Source organism: Macrobrachium nipponense, chromosome 22 (assembly GCF_015104395.2).
Source record: "Macrobrachium nipponense isolate FS-2020 chromosome 22, ASM1510439v2, whole genome shotgun sequence".
Lineage (NCBI taxonomy): Eukaryota > Metazoa > Arthropoda > Malacostraca > Decapoda > Palaemonidae > Macrobrachium > Macrobrachium nipponense.
This window is the reverse complement of record NC_087213.1, coordinates 82,337,723-82,355,898: the sequence shown is the minus strand read 5'-3', so window position 1 is coordinate 82,355,898 and position 18,176 is coordinate 82,337,723. Positions and strand designations below refer to the sequence as shown.

Sequence of the window (18,176 nt, the reverse complement as noted above, 5' to 3'; positions counted from 1 at the left end):
GGACCTACATATAATACTACATTTGATTACATTATTCTGATACACATACCTTAAGTATACTTTTGCCTTTAGGGTTTCTGCTCGAAGTGTGTATTGTTTTTGCTTATCCCGCTGAACCTGTTTCCGTTTCGAAGTGTTTTATTGTTTGGTGTTTATTGCTGCTGACTCTGTTTCCGTTCGAAGTGTTTATTGTTTGGGTTATGTCTGTTGACGCTTCCTTTGTTCAGTTTTGTAACAGTTCTGCGCTCCGACCCAGATATTCAATGCTCGTCGATCTCTTGGTTAAGGAATTTTCTTAAAAAGTTTAGGATACGGTTTTAATTAACAATAGGTACGGATGTTTCTATATCTTTTAGAAAGGAAAGAGAAAGTCTAATTGGAATGGTTCTTTGCAGTATGATGCGGATTGCGGGATAATGCGTCAGCTATGATAATTGGCTTTCCCACAAGTAATATATCTTAATCTTGCTCCAAAGCACCTGAATGATCATTTGTCACCGAGGTCCTTTTGGACTAGTGAGTTAAAGCCTTTGAAAAACTCGGTAAAGGACCTCTGTTCAGTAAGGACTTTATCAGATAGCATAGATTAGGGGGGGGGGGGGGTATGAACTTAAAAATGTACTAGTGTTAAAGATACCTAGCCCTTAGCCTTGCCTATTACTGCATATTTACTTTGCAGAGGGCTTTAGTTTACGTACGTTTAATGAAAAAAAAAAAAAAAAAAAAAGCTATAGGGAATTAAAAAAGTAACTGTTTATCAATATGACTGAAGTAATACCCCTCTTACCCCTTTTACGTTAATAAGTACCGGAAAGTTATTGAATAGCCGACACCTACCATGGACTACTTTTAAGACCTTGACTCTACACATAAAACCTAGATAAACATGTTTCGGTTTTTAAAAACTCACATTTAGATATTTTACTCTGAGATTATTTGTCTTTGTCTCTGTAGCACTAGCTCTACTTTATGTGAATGTACTTCTAAAGGTATTAGAAAGGATTACAAGATCATCCATATAGGCATGTAGGTTATCCCCTAAAAGTCTCCAAACACTATATTGTAATTGGGGCGCAACGTAAGCCGGAGGCATACGTAAAAATTGATAATGTCCCCTGGGTGTGCTGAAAACGGTGTATGAGGTACAATCACTTAGGTAATGTATCTGGTAAAAGCATTTAAGTAAGTCCAAGTTGGTGAAAAAAATTTATTCTAACCTAACAGAGATAAGATGTCGTCGGTACATCGCACTGGAAACTATCGGAAGTCGTTTCCTTGTTTAAGCGACAGAAATCTACGCAGATACGCCAAGTCCGATCCTTTATGACATGACGTTTGAGAGAAAAATTATATGGGCTATTTGATTTCCTAATGACTCCTATTACTAACATTTTTCAACGTCGTCATTTATTTCTATTTTGAAATTTCATTGGGGTTCTACACGAAGGTACGTATATAGCTTTATGTTTGTCCTTATTTGACCGTATTTTGTTTTCAATGACATCCGTTTTTCTCCCAGAGATCACTCGCTAGTGGAGAAACTTCCTGGTATTCAGGTAGAAGATAAAAAAAAAAAAATTCTGCTGATCACCTCTGCTTGAATGACTTTACGGATATTACTTTAGATAGATTATCAGAGAGATTCAATCCACGACTGGTTGGGCGTGATTAAAACTAGCAACAATAAAAAATGCGATATTTATAACTTCCGTATCCACGATATGTATACTTTTAGGGCTTTGTTCGCGGAAATCGTTATATTTCAGAGTGTCGGGAAGGATTAAAAATTTCATTCCCGCCCAGGCAAATCATTTTTTACACGCACTAGACATTCGAGGGTGCATGCTTCTCGAGATTTTTGCGTGCAAAGTACGACTGCGGTTGTGGGAGAAAATTGTTCTGTTGGGTCATTTGAACAATGTTACGATTTATGAGACAAATGTATAGTTCCTTTATATAAGTTATTATTTGATTAACTGTCTCATTTTTGTTCAAACGGTTTTATTTTAATATGTTTGAAGGTTTATAGGATTTTCCTTTGATAAACACGCCTTATTTTGCAGGATGTAAGATAATATTTTGTATACCCCTAGATGGATCTTACAATTACACTACATACAGATCAATGTTTTTTATAACTATAGAGGTATCTGTAACGCGCTCGCTTATCCGGACTTCTCATTAGGGAAGTTCGAACAACAGACGGTGAGTCCCGTAAATACAAGATATTACGTGTATTAAAGAAATAAACAAGATATTCTATTTTTACGGCGCGTACAGTTGGGCTTAATCCACCAGTACTCATAATAACTTATGTATTAAAAAAAACGAAAACCTGCTCTGATTACTTTATACGGTCGTGTGTTTCATAGGAAAAATCCTTTTTAATTCAAAAAGATATCGGTATGTATGAACCAACATCGCTTTTCCCCTCCCACTCTGCTAGAGTCGCTTATTGTGTGGAATTTGCTTCGCTTTGAAAACTTCGGCAGTTTTTTGACTAACCTTGACCGCTTGACTAGGTGACACAGTAACCGAGTTTGCTTGTTTGATTCTGAAAGGCTACTGTTTCTATTTCTTTTTGTAATAATTATGGATCCTTCTCTTATTACCATCGGCAACGTATTGTGTTTTTTTAGCATTATGTTGCTGGTTACGTATACAGCAATGAATGACGAACTATTAGGAACTGAGCGATTACTAATAAGACAAGTTATCACTACTGCATACAATTTTAACTGTTTGTACTTCATTCTTTGCTAAAATTTGAAATAGTGAGGGATCCTGGTCAGCGCATTTAGCCTGATGAAAGTTTTTTACAGACATGTTATTCCTTGCAATCCAGCCGTATTTTAAAGTTAAGTTGAGTCATTGAGGTCGATATTTTATATAACTCAAAAACTCAAGGCTAAAACTGCGATCGGGACTTGCAAAGGAGCATTTATTGTCATGACCCGAAATAGTGTTACCTCTAATTTATATAGATTTGTACGGGTGTTCCATTGTTTTTTGTGTGTTTTCTAATCACTACGGTGCTTAACGACCCTATCCATGCATCTGTATAAATACAGACGTCCACTGCGTAAACGCATATTCACTGTTTAATATGATTTGTTACGTAAGGATTAATAATCACCCAAAATGATAAAATTAACATAGTATATGATTATGATATTTCAGTAGAACTTCTGGAAACAGACACTCAAAGATAAAAACTCGCAGTAGCGAAATCTCAATGATGTAGATAATTTCTGTAAAAAAGTAAGATTAAGAATGTCTCGTAACTTCAGCCACAGGAATAACGAAATTCGACCTGCAAAGGAAACACTCAAAGTTACTCCAAATGAATAAAAAATTGTACTTAGCTTGCTTTTGTGGGAAGTCACGGTGTTCCGATAACGACACACGGCCTTGGTCCTCCTTCTCTATTTAGCGGACGACCTGGTTTGGCTTCAGTTTCCCCCGTGCGCGTTGTTTCGATGATTCGAGCCCTTGAAAGATCCGATGCTGCAGACGCGTTCGGTTTGTTTCTTGGAGTGCCGGAAACGCTCATAACGATGTTTTCTTGAATGATTCTAATGAGAGACGAAGCTTGCGTTGTCGTAGGAAAAAGGACACGTCGGTTTTGTTTTCTTGAAGTTATTCACTAACGATGATACTAAGTTGCTTGACGAATCTTGTTGTTTTTCTGAAGTCGCCTCACTAATGATGATACTAGGTTGCTTGAAGAATCTGCTGCTTCCGTCGTCGTTGACTTCTTATGATACATGATTTATTATTCTGGTTTTTTCTTCGTAGGACGTTGTAGAGTTCTTCTGGTCCGCTGGCCACCAATATTAGGGCTCTGCCTTGTATGATAAGGCGCCCTATGAGGTAATGTTAGACTAGCGATAATCTATACGCTAAGTCGGTTGGTATTGCACTTCCATCTTCAATGGAGTGTCTGGGGTTTTGTAGATCACTTACGAAGTCGGTATTATCTTTACGACGATGTGTTAAACTCATGGTTCGGTGAGGTTCTTGTAGAAAACACTAAGTATAAAATAGTATATTCTTCTGAAGTTTTTTACATGATGAAGATCAGGTATGATCGTACAAGTCTTCTATGACGATAGCTTGATCGCTTCTGCCAATGATGATGGCTAATCCTATTCCTCTACATGATAAAGCTTAGGTAAAGAGGTACAGGTCTTCTAATGACGATAGCTAACTCTGTTCTGCCTGTCTACCATCTCTGTTACAAGTTATGAAGGAACAGACAGTAGTTCGAACATATGAACATGCATACAATGACATAGTTTCATACGAACACACAATCAAATGAGACACGCTAGAGATCACGTAGGCCGTTTGAATAATAGGTCGGGGTAGTTGTCTCAAGCAGGGAGCTTGGACTGTTTCAAAACAAATGAATGACCACAGATGACGGCATGTTATCTTAGCCTACATACTTATTGTATACGTCATCTTTAGCGTCTCTAGTCTGATCACATTCCTGCAAGCAATCTGTTGACCTCTTTAGTTTTAGACTTTTATATATATGGACTAACATTCCATATTTTTATTATGTAAACACTTACATATATATATATATATATATATATATATATATATATATATATATATATATATATATATATGTATATATATAATATATATATATACTTTTAGGCATAGTTTTCCTCTAATACAATTTTCGTTAAAAGCAATTGCTTTAGTGGCATCAAGAAGTTTCTTGCAGTATCTTCATACTGACGAAGTTTTTCCCGATTCTCGTTCGTCAATTTCTGGTGAAAAATACGCAGACTTCCTTCTTCCATTTATTGAATTTTGTCACGACAGCTGTTTCGCCTTATGGCATTATCAAGCGACTACTCATTTACAATCGACCTTTCTTTCGGCCTATTTATTTCATCGTGTGGGAGGTATGACCTTGAGGTATGGGTACTGGTTAGTTTAGGGATTAACAGCTTAAGGGCGTTGTTTTGGATACAAAGAAACATAAGGACATATGTAGTATGACAATAAGAGTGAAAGTTTTAAACAGTGGTTAAATAAATATTCAAAATACAATGCCATGTGCTAGAGTTTCCTTAAATGTATGTTTAAAATTTAATATGTTACATGTTGGTTTTAGATAAAAATTACAAAAATTACATACAGGAATGAAAATGAATATAGAAATCTAAATACAGGATAAAAATATATGTATATATTTTATAGCATGCATAAAGGTACAAGAGATAATTTCTGTGTATACATAAATGTGTATGATTTGAATTTGAGTGAGTGAGCGTGTGTGTGTGTGTGTGTGTGTGTGTGTCCCCAAATGGTATACGTTGGTTAACGGCTGCTGATTCGTGTTGGGTGGGGCCTCAGCGACCTGAGCAAGGATGTTACTTGACTTTCGCTGACGCTGGGTCTTCTCATGTCTTCAAGGGGCGCGATGTTCTCGGTGGATTGGGGGGTGCGCTGTCTGGTCCCTGTTGGCTTGCGTATTCCTTCTCCTGCTGAGGGGAGTATATGGTCCGATTCTTGTTGGACGTTCAAGGTCGGCTTCGAATATGCGATGCTCACCGCTTCCGTTATTAAGAGGCGACCGTAGTTGTCTTCTCTGTGTACGACTGGGTGCCTTCTATGAGCTCTTGTAGAAGATGGCTTCCTGTCGTGAACATCTATGTATGTTGATGGATGGCCCCTTGATTTCTATGAGCCAGCAGACGTCTCGAAGGGTCGTTGTAGTGTGCCCATGTAGTTTTGGCTGTGAGGCTTACACACCTCCTCTGGACAAGTAAATTTGTAAAATACATTCGTGCACATCTCCTTCGGTCCCCCCGGAGCGGTGCTGTTCTTCATTATTAAGGCTGCTACAAGGTTGGGCTTACTATATATCCTGAGGCTTATTTATGGTAAGGGGCTTTTGGGTTACGCGTCTGTTTATATCCGCGTAGCGTGCAGCAATCCTCCTTGTATGCAGATCCATAATGTACACGATGGTAAATAATCAAATTCTCCTCGTTTTTCGTCATCGTGTTGGGTTGGTAAAATTCGTCCATTTTCTTTTTTATTGCTGCTTCGATAATTTGATCTGTATAGCCGTTGTTGTCAGCAGTTGCGAATTCGGTCGAGTTCGTTATGTATGTCTCTCCATGGTGAGCTGTGTGTGAAGGCTCTGTTGACCATACGCACTCACGACAGACTTTTTGTATGCGTCGGGCATTCCCCGCGTGCGTTCAAGCAACGGCCAGCGTTTGTTGCTTTCGTATAAACGGCCGTCTTAAACTGTCTTCTTGTTGTTTTACCAGTACATCAAGAAATTGCAAAGTCTTCTCTGCTGTGCTCTGTGGTGAAGTTTGAGCACTGAGTTGAGCACTGAAAATCTATATATATATATATATATATATATATATATATATATATATATATATAGATATATATATATATATATAATATATATATATATATATATATATATATATATATAATATATATATGTGTGTGTGTATATATATATATATTTTTTATATATATATATATATATTATATATATATATATATATATATATATATATATATATAATATAAAATATATAAATATATATATATATATATATATATATATATATATATATATATATATATATATATATATATATATATAGAGAGAGCAAATAGGTGCTATGTGTGTATAAACACGGTTTGCACAATCGAATGAAAATGAGTGGTTCCTTTTCATTCAAGACCAACCCAATGTTCAAAACTACACAACGTGAACAGCTAGAATACCCAATGGAGTATGCATTTCATACTTACTATTTTTAAATACAATCACACGTATCATTCTTGGCAAAGGGAGAGTGAACTGCATTTTCAATACTGATAATATGAATGAGAAAAGTATACTTACAGATACACAACTTGCTGGTGGCCTCGGATTGGTTGGGCGTGCAATGTTACACTCAGCTGGTTGTCCGCGAAATAGCTGCGAGAAAAAGGAAATGCTCGTGAATACTTCTATTGCAAATTTTTAAAAGAAACCACTTTATGAAAAATCAATACAAACTGATCATAGGAAAAAAATCAAAGGGTAACCTTAAGGTTTTCGAACGTCACATCTGCAACATAACACTGGCGAGGTGTTCCCTACAATAGTTTTAAATAGAAACAGGAGCTGTAACTGGGATACAGAAAGGAGTTTTTTTTTATACTTAAATTACAGCAGCCAGTGTACAGCTTAAAGATATAGAGCGACAGATGCCAAACAAAATAATGCAGTTATAAATTTACAGATGCCAAACAAAATAATGCAGTTATAAATTTACAGACCAAACAAAATGCCAGTTAAAATAATTTCAGATGCAACAAAATAATATAAATAAAAGGGGACAACAACAATGGGTTATTCCACAAACCTACAACATATATATGTAAATATTCTTAACAAAATGATTACCAAAAGTACACCTGGTTAAGCAGAAAAAAACTCCTTCAGAGCCCACAGCCAAAACTACAAAAGCAGTCTTCATCATCTAAGGGCCTGGACCCCTTTGATCTGAACTACGTTCCAGAGGCTTTAATGGATTCCTCCAAGATTTTTGGAAAAGAGGAAGAGAGGGGGATACGAATAGGGAGATGCTTAGGGCTTGTAGCATTTGAGCAAATTTAAGTATTCCAGGATAAAGACATTCCAGCTTACAGGCACACAACCTACATCAGAAGCAAAAGAACTAGTTGAGTTCAAATTGTCAAGATAAATTGTTATCACTAAAGGTTTGCTTAGTATTGACTTGATTACACTGTTATATACTAAGCTCTCTCTCTCTCTCTCTCTCTCTCTCTCTCTCTCTCTCTCTCTCTCTCTCTCGCCTGTATTTCTGTGAGATAAAGAATCTCTGAACTTCTAACTGATGCAGAAAATATTTTCATCTCTCCAGCTTGACTTGGCTTCTAGGTTACCTCGTAAAGCTCTGCTTGAATAACCTTTACATTTAATTTTCCTTAATGACAACAAGGATAACTAAAAGATACTGCTAGAAAGAAAGATAATTTTGAGGAAAATAATTTATCTTTCTCTCTTTTCCTGAAGACAGAGTGAGAAATGACAGGCTTTAATGAATGTATTGTATGATGATTAAACATGTAATGGACTCCATTCCTAAACATTACCCTCGGGCGTCGATATCAATAAATACTTCTGTTTCGTAGCGAGCTGAGTTGGGTTACCCTAGTAAAATCCCAACCCGATGACTTGACAGGGATTTCGGTCTTAAGTGACAAGCCTCGCGGACTTCGAATAAAGTATTGAAAACGCATTGACTGATGATATGTCAATACAAACTATATTTTCTCAATGTAGTACGCATTAAACTGGAAGCACGATTTATAATATAAAGTTCTGCTATTTAAACAAATTTTCAATATTAGCTTGGTACAAATATTAACCTAATAGTGACAAAAAGCTTTTAAAAAATTTTATACATAACACTCCTCTTATCATCATTATTATTATTCTTTAGAGACAAAACATTACATAAGTTGTAATACAATATTTATATCAGGTTTACACAAAACCGTGGTTTTTAATCTAACCAATAACACATTTCATCAATACATTATAAAATATTTTGTCTACATAAGGGAAAATATTCTTATTCATAATATATAAGCTATTAATCAAACATCACACCAAGCTCCCTAAACACCAATATATATATGTCTATATATATATATATATTATCATATATATATATTATATATATGATTATTATAATAATAGATTATATATATATATATATATATATACTATATATATATATATATATATATATTTAATATTCTATTATCTAAATATACATATATATATATATATATATATATATTAATATAATATTATAAATTATATAATATATTATAGATATATATATATATATTATATATATCTATTTTTTAAGTTACTGTTATTTATTGAACTTAAATCTTTAAACACTTCAAATATATACTGACACAGGTCAATTAATTTATTTTCCTCTCCAAACAATGCATCAATGTTCTTATAATTTAGATTTCTAAATTTCTGCCTCTTTGATCATGACCTTGGACATTCAATTAAAACATGTGCTTCACTTTAATATCTAATTCTCTCTTCCTCGGAATTGATATATTTTCATATAAACCGAAGGGGAATTTTTTAGTCGATAATAATTTCGTCCCCTCACTTGTTAGCCGAATCGGTAACGTCAATGGTCGTCCTGATTTCGTTCCTGTCCGCTGGGACGGTGGTTCGATCCCATGAGGGACGAAATTATTATCATATAAAAAATTTCCCTTCGGTTTACATATATGAAAAATATATCAATTCCGAGGTATAGCGAATTAGATATTAAAGGAAATTTGTAGCTCAATTACTATATATATATATATATATATATATATATATATATATATATATATATATATATATATATATATATATATATATATACACGAATAACTTGATCACGAAGTATATAAAACATGGATGGTATGGTATAAATAAAGGTTTTGGCACGGAAAAAAATGTAAGGTGAGAGAGCCAAGAACTTTCGGTCTAACACGACCCTGTTAGACCGAAAGTTCTTGGCTCTCTCGCCTTTCATTTCATCCGTGGCAAACTTTTATCTATATATATATATATATATATATATATGTATATATATATATATATATATATATATATATACATATATATAAAATATATATATATATATATATATATATATATATCTATATATATATATATATATATATATATATATTATATATATATATATTTAGATAAAGGTTTTGCCACGGAGGAAAATATATATATATATATATATATATATATATATATATATATCTATATATATATATATATATATATATATATATATATATATATATATATATATATATATGTATGTATGTATATATCTTTCGTAATTTGGACTCATAATTTAATAAGACTTGCAGGAAACTAAATATTGCTAAGATCAGGTAGGCTACGAAATAAATATCAATTTTATTAAAGGATCACAAAAGGCTTTTGGGCTAAAAGAATAAAGGTGCATATCAAAATATCATAAAAAAGTCACTTTGAGTTGTAACTTCGAAATAGTTCCTCGTTGGACGAGTGGATTTTCGCGCTCGGCTACCAATCCGGTGGTTCAAAGTTCGATTCTTGGCTCAGCCAGTGCGGAATCAGAGGAATTTATCTTTTGTAATAGAAATTAATTTCTCGATATGATGTGGTTCGGAACCGACAATAAGCTTTAGGTCCAGTTGATAGGTGACCATTTGGTTCCTAGCCACGTAAAAATATCTAAGCCTTAAGGCCAGCCCTAGGAGAGCTGTTAATCATCAGAGTGGTCTGGTAAAACTAAGATATACTCAACTTTTACTTCAATGTGGGAGTTTCTTGATCTAGTACCTCCAATGAAATTACAAACTAATAATAATGATATTCTAATAAACATTGCTGATAAAGGAAAAATAATGATAGTGTATGAAAAACGGTCAATTAACACTACTGGCAGAGGCAAGATGTGTACGAACTCTTGTGATTACGTATGAAATCTAGCACAAGTTGATGAATTACGATGAATCGTTAAAACATCTTATAAGTCCTAAGAAATTCGCAACATACATCTGCCTATTCGTTTATTATCATCACTCGAAGACCCTCATAGCAGGTAACCTGATGCTGCCCTAATCTAGACTAAACCGTACAAAGGTTTCATGGAGAAAATATTACTAAAGAAATGTTTACCCAGCGAAATACTAGCGCAATATTAGCCGTTTTATGTAGTACAGCACAACGTTCGGCAGTCCCATCGAGCTGATCAGTGAATTGTGTCCCTGGGGATCGTCTACTGTAGCTCGCTGAAGCTATGAGAATGCTACCTACCATCACAATGGGGATGAGGTATATGATGAAGTATACATGAATTGTATATTTACATATGTAATGATCATTTTCAACCAGTTGCAATTGTATTTCAATAGCTTCAAAAATATCTTAAGTTCTCGAGTTCTTCGCATTTATGTATTACGAAAATCACTCGAGGCCTTAATCTAGGTATGAAATAGTTTTCACCCTCCGTGGTTGCAATCCAACCAACATACAGGGGCTGCAGTGAGAACATACATTAGCAATATGCTACCAATAAGAAGGAAAAACTAGTTTTGCGTATGCATACATTTTACTAAATCTGCTTAGATTCTTCAGCGACATTATATCGAAAGAATTTTTCATAAGATCTTTTGGATTTTAGGCGAAAGCTACTTCCCTAACTGTCCACTAAGATATAGGTCATTGTGGATATTAAAAATGCATGCATGCATTTATGTATATGTATGTGTGTACACATACAAGCGTGTAAGATTTAAGAGAAAATTTAACGCATATACAATCATAATAAAATTTGAATTCATGATGTCCATAAAACTTACTTAAAACACATTTCATAGTGTAGTGAGAATGTGGGAAATGAAAATTGGCAGTTGGGTTTGTGAAGTCAGATTAGGTTTCAGAAAAATTCTACATTACTTTATCGAGTTCTTTGAAGTACAACTTTTCACCTCGTTTCTCAATACCTATTGTTGGCAAAAAAGACAGCAAACGTGGTGGAATTACTTCTCCGAAGAGTTTTCTCATTTATCTTGCAAGATGTCATTTCTTTGTCGGGAGGAAGAGTTGGGCCAAAGTTCATTATCAAGAAGCCACGATTACACCGTAATTAACTCGAACCAAATTATGCTGTATCCTAACCGAAAATAATCGTAGAAGTGATTAAAATAAAGAAAAATCATATTTCTATTTTCTCCCATTTATAACAACAAACTTTACGTATACTGATGAATTATCAATGCCAAACAGCCTGACAGCCAATTAATAAATATACGATTAGCCATTGGACTACATAACAGCTGCCTGTTCTACCGATTGTTTCCAGTAATGTATACCAAGGAAATACAATAAGCGTGACGTAATCAATTTCATCACTAAAACATTCAGCTTTAAAACGAACTTATTTCATGAATATTTGAGATTTCACCTCATGAATAATAAATTGCGTTTGACATTCTAGTAGACCCTTTTTTTCTACCTGCCCATCAATTCCATTTCCAGTCCAAATTGTGTTAACAGCTTCCGAACCGCATTTCTTTTGAGACTACTTCGGTCGGGACGACGCAGAAAAGGTTTTGTTCGCCCGAAAACTTTTAGATGCTACTCAGTTTTGTGTTTAAGCTAAATACTTAAAAGCTTCAAGAAATTCATTGACATAGAGAAGTTCCCAATCTAGACTTCTGAGTTACTTGGGAAGCAAAATTATCACGAAATGAGATTTTGGCGGGAAATGAACAAAATTGAGAAATGACGTAAGAAAATAATCAACACATTTGTATATCAGAGAAAAGTAAGAATGGAGAGTATGGCTTCTGCGATAGTTGTTCTTTAAACATGACTGAACTACGAACAGAGATGACACTTTACGACCTTAAAATCATACGTAGATGTGTCATTTTGAATAAAGTGCACAGTTAACAGGCGGCCAAGAAGAAATAACCTTCATGAATACCTAATATCTGGAAATGTCCATAAACCTATTGCATGAGGTATATGAAATCTGTAAACAAAGCGACGCAAGCCATTTTCTAAAACAACAAAACCAAAATATATGTAATAAATTCACTCAAATTTTCCTTTCCACAAAATATAAAGAAAACAAATTATAGACAGTTTCACTATGTGGAAAAATCAAATAAAGATGCTACAATATAATAGGCAACAGTCACATTACATTAAATATTCTATAGTGCCTGGGAATTGCACTCAGTTGACTCTGCAAGCGTTATTACTCAGTCGCATTGTTAAAAAATAAAAAAAACTTTAACAAGGAAAATTTACAATTAGCTACAGCACAATGAGTTAAGCATCAGCATGAACATATTCTCTATACCGTTGAGATTATACCGATATTATGTAGACTGGAGTCCAGACGGAACGTCACAAGCCATTGAATAATAAAACCGTTTCTGTGGACATTTGTCAAGAGGAAAGGGGATTAGGAAATTTATCCCTCGTATTCACAACAATAAACAGTTAAAATTTGAAGCATTTACAAAAAAAAGAGGACAGTCAAAAAAGCACCTGTCATGTGGATAGTTGAAGACTGAAAGTACAGTACAGTGGGTAAATATCAGAGAAAACAAATCATTTGAGCCAAGTTGAACAGAGGATGTGTGCGAGCTCAGTTTGGGCGTCAACTGCTTAATAAATAGATTCCAAAATAAGCAATTCGTAAGAATGGCTAGTTTGGCTCAAGACAGAAAAGTCAGAGTACTATTTAAAACTGTTATTACAAATAAGAGAATGTTTCTCATATTAGAAAATTCGGGATTGGACAGCCAGCAACCCCTTCGATGACTGACACCTTTATGAGAATCGGTTCTGAGCTTCTGACCCTCAGCAATCGTTTAGTCGATAAGACATAGATCCCCAAATCACATTTGGGGCAAGCATATTTGTTAACGCTCGACGATTGCAGTGTTGGGCAGAGCCTATATTTAAATTTTTTTTAAATGAACCAATTGTGAGGAGATTTTTTTAGATTAAAATAACCCTGCAACATATTATAATGCTTTTCAATAGCAGATTTTATGAATATTCTTAAATTTTTCATCTTAAATACATGGAATGTTGGTAAATAATTTCTCATGTGGAACAGTACTGACAACAGGTGAAATAATCAATTTCTTATTTTAAAATTTTTTACAATGTTTATAGAAAACTGAGGAAGAAGCACAATGATCAAAAAAACATTTATATAAAAATTCAACTTCTTTATGGAAAGAATCCCAGGAAAAATGCCCTGTAAAGCAGCATGGAAACTGAGTTAAGTTTAAATCCATAAAAACAAGCACTGTAAGAACTGGAACCAATACCAGAAAAATACTTTTTTCTGAAGACAGAGGTATTAAAACGATCACCATACCTCGAAACCTAAACGTCTAAAAAGGGTAACTGATTATGAGCCTCTCTTTCTAAAGCAAAATTAATATCTGGATTTAAATCATTGATAAAGGAGAAAAACTGATCTGCGTGAAAAGGTGATCTGAACAGAACAAATGTATCAACATACTGTTTGTAACTAAAAGGATAAAAGACAAGGGGGCAATTATCAAGCATGTTCTCCTTCTGGGAGCACATGGAGACATTTGAAAAAGTAGGGCCAAATGGTGATCCCATTGTCATCCCTTCAACTTGCTTGTATAAATGAGGCAACCCTCTGCTCGCGAGACATGGGTCTGAGAGGCAACATGGTAGACCTTTGTAGGGCCATAACAAAAGCTTACAAGATAAACCCAGAGAAATGGAGACGACGGTTTCGGGGTCTTGTCACAAGGAAGTTTGCTGGTTCTGGGCTGAATGGACCTATCACAAGATCCAATTTGTTACATGATGGTTTGAGTCCCTGTTGTGCACCAAGTTCTAGGACCTCTTCAATTGGACCATGCTGGAGGATCTCTGCCAGTATGTTCCTGGGCCCCTCGCTGTAAACTTCAATGACAAGCACCCCTAAATCCTTATGGGAGCCTGTCATGTGGCCTATGCCTGGGAGACCTCCCAGTTATCTCTCAGGATTGACTCACCTGAAGAATGGACTACCTGGTAAACCTCTGAAGTGCAATCATTACTATAAGGTCAGAAACTCCAAATCTAGGTGCCACTACAAGAAGGGCGCTAACAAACAGTACCCTCATAAGGACAACCAGAACTCCTCTCCGTCCACTTCCAGTCAATCTTCTGCATCAATGGTCACCATTGCAGAGACTGTAGTGCTTCTGCCCATTATAGTGCCAGCTATCCCTCTTGACCAAAGTATGTTACTTCTACCAAGTTTGTCAGCTTGAACTGTGTCATGTCCTCTGCAGCCAGGCTGCTGGAGATACCTCACCCCGAGAGGTTGCACTTTAGATCTCTCTCTAGCCTGCCAGTGGACCTAGCTGTTGATGAAGCGACTCAGTGGGAGATGGCATGGGTAGAGGGCCACACTAAATCCATTCCCACAGTCAAGCTCCAGGTCATGACACTTTGGGGCATGCAACCTCACTGCATTGGTGTAGTGAATGAAATCAGGGATCGAGTAGAATTCCTGTCAGCTCGCGACCTCTCTGGGGAAATCATTCTCCAACACCACTGCACAGCCCTGCTACCTCCACAATTGAGGCATTAACTGGGACATCAGCGATCCAGAGCACAGCCACTTTGACCATCGTGCTATCACCAGAAAAATCACCTTCCGCAGCAGATGCTACCAATCAAACTACTTCAAGAGTCTCTGACCTCCAACTGGGGCAGGAATCTGTCTCAGCCCAACTCAAGCACTCTGAGGGGTATTGTACCTCTAGGTCCCTCGTCAGGAACACCTGACCAAGAATCTTCAATGAACTGACTCTAGCAAGCTGTGAGCCTCCAGCACCCAAAGCTCTTCTTCCTCATCACAACCAACCTCAGAGGATAAACCTCAGGGGGACCTGATTGCTACATCTACTCTGCTAGACCAAGAGCTGGCCTACCTGGATGCAGAAGCTGAGACCACAGCAGCCGGAGTAGGGAACCCTTCAGTAGCCTCTGGAGTTACCCCAGACTTCACTCCTGACAGCCATTCTGGCCTTTCCCCAGAGTTGGTACCCAATCAGCTCCTAGGTATGTCATAGATAGGCCTTGGAGGAACCAACAAAAAAAGAAGAAGAAGGGGCAGAAGAGATCTAAGTAGCTAAATAAGAAAGAGCCTCTCCTTTCCATCTCAGAGTGATCCTGGCTTCTACGCAGATGAGGAAGCCAGAGTGATCTCTGCCCAAGTAGCACCATTGGAACATCGTAGACAAGATTCAGTAAGTAAGAGTATTTTAGTGAGTTCAATACCAAGGAATCTGTAATTCCAATAACAACATTCTCTGTCACAGATCAGACAGATCAGAGCTATTAAGCTCATGACATGGCGAGCATAATATCTCGTTTGAGGGAAATTTTCCATATAAAGCCAAAGAGGTTGAATGGAACCTCTTTTACTCAATTATTTAGGACACTCATTAGATATCCTCAGGTTACTTATTTGATGATATGATTGTATGCTATAGCTTACGATATTGTATAACTTGTGATAATACAGCATTTCAGCTAGGTCATTGTCAGCTAAGTTGGTGTTATGACAGTGTGATAATAGGTCATGGCATACCCAGATAAAATGTGAATGTAACCTAGGAATTAATTTCACTATCGTAAAAGACAGCAGGTAAATATCCATAGACAACTTTGAGTAGTGTCAGGAGTCGCTAGTAAGTAAGTTAGACAAAAGCTTGTATCCCATTATAGTAGTTATGTGGGTCACCTTTGCTAGCCACATTGCAAGGGCGAGGCCCCTTCAGGGAGAAGAGTAAAATAGTCGAGGCAGACTGCTTCCTTAGTAACTTAATATCAACCCCTACTGCCTGGATATCACATATATACGATCACATATAGCTTTTGAGCAGTGGACAGGTATTGTACATATAAATTCAAGATTTGGTGACAACAGTTTGAATGAACTTTGAAGGAAAAATTTTCATATTGGGCAACTCTTCAGATCATCCTATGAGAGTGTGAGTAACCTGAGAAGCCCTCAGTCTTCCTCAAGGTGGTAAGCGGTAATGTTTCCCCAATTCCCATCCAAGGATGTGTAGTAAAAAATTTTAAATAAATACGCTAGGAATCTGTTCCCGGTTTTATTTCGTATCTTTTATGATATTGATTGTGCTGTAATTTCAATTTGACTAAATAGAAAAAACATTAGAGGGAATGCTTATAACTTTGTGAAATTAAGTGTATTTTTCATGACTGTCAAAGGAAAAAGATGCCCCCAAAGGGTGGGAAATTTCCACTTACAACTTCCCGTGGAAGGTACAGACATTTTTTAGAACTTTTTTTTTTCTTATACCTTGTGAAGATACATATCTTCCACTTTCCACTGATCAATTTTTTTAGTTTTTCTTTTAAGTTGGCCATCCTTAAATTTAGCCCGGTCATGGGTGTATGCATTAGCATATATTAGCCTGGACTGCAGGGGTTAAATTTCCTTTAATGATAGGAAGATAAAGGCAGACTTACGCATGAGAGGTGTAGCACGGGAGATATGATGTTTTTCAAATAGTCAACAAACAGTCACTAATATTGGAGATGAATCTGTACAGGAAAATGCTCTTATTAGCTTAAATCTTGGGCACCCTTCCCCCCAAAAGCTACTTTTCTGTGACCTGTTTAGCAGGTGAGTCTTTTGTTACTTTCAGACAATACTGGCAACCCGATGTCAGAAGCATGATTGGGTGGTGGAGCTACCGACAGAGCTGAAAGATGAACACGAAGCAATGGTCTCGGACACACTCAAGCCCTCACTCAGATCTAACATGTCCAGGCGTTCCTCTTAGGCACCTCTTTGGCTTGTGCCTCCCTCCCACGTGGAGAACTGTTGCTGAACCCAGCAGACTGAAACAAACATGCAATTGATCACTGTATCATTGAATTCAGAGGTAAGTCTGATTTTAGCAATCTCTCATTTTCCTAGTTCAAATTTTAATCTCTAAGAAATCCTTTACTGAGAACCTTGTGAAGTTCACATAGTAATTGAATTCATTATTGTCTAGTGTCCTAGCTTAAATTATCCCCATAGGTGTTAAAATCATTATTCATGATATAAGTAAAACCTCATCACATGTGATTAACTATTACTAGTGAGAGATTCTTTTGTACAATAGTGGTACCTGGATGATTTATTTACAGGTATGTATATATGCCTTGAACCCTGGTTTTCCTCTTGCTTGGCAATATCTGCATCCTCATTGCATGGAAGTAATGTTCACGTCCTTTGGACCAGCTGTTACAAGAAAGCACTTACAAGAGGCTTGAATCCTTTATATGAATTGTGTAGCCAAAATGAATTTGTCCTGAATAGGGCTAATAGGTCATGTTACTAATTCGCTCCTGTGAATGCTCCATTTTTTAATACCTTATTTTGTTTAGACAAGTTCAGTAACTTTAACTAATTCATGGTGTTGTGTGAAATAAACTATAATTTGTATTGTCTAGTTTCAAGCTGGCGACCTATCCATATTATTAT

The 18,176-nt window shown here is 36.0% G+C and overlaps 1 protein-coding gene across 1 annotated transcript in view; it reads right to left on the bottom strand.

Annotated features, from left to right (window-relative positions):
• LOC135198332 (G-protein coupled receptor GRL101-like) overlaps window positions 1-18,176 on the bottom strand; it is a 245,905-nt gene that overhangs the window by 99,991 nt on the left and 127,738 nt on the right. Inside the window, exon 7 of the mRNA XM_064225903.1 lies at window positions 6,908-6,982. Coding sequence (XP_064081973.1) covers window positions 6,908-6,982 — 75 coding nt within the window. The remainder of the gene's footprint in view (window positions 1-6,907; window positions 6,983-18,176) is intronic.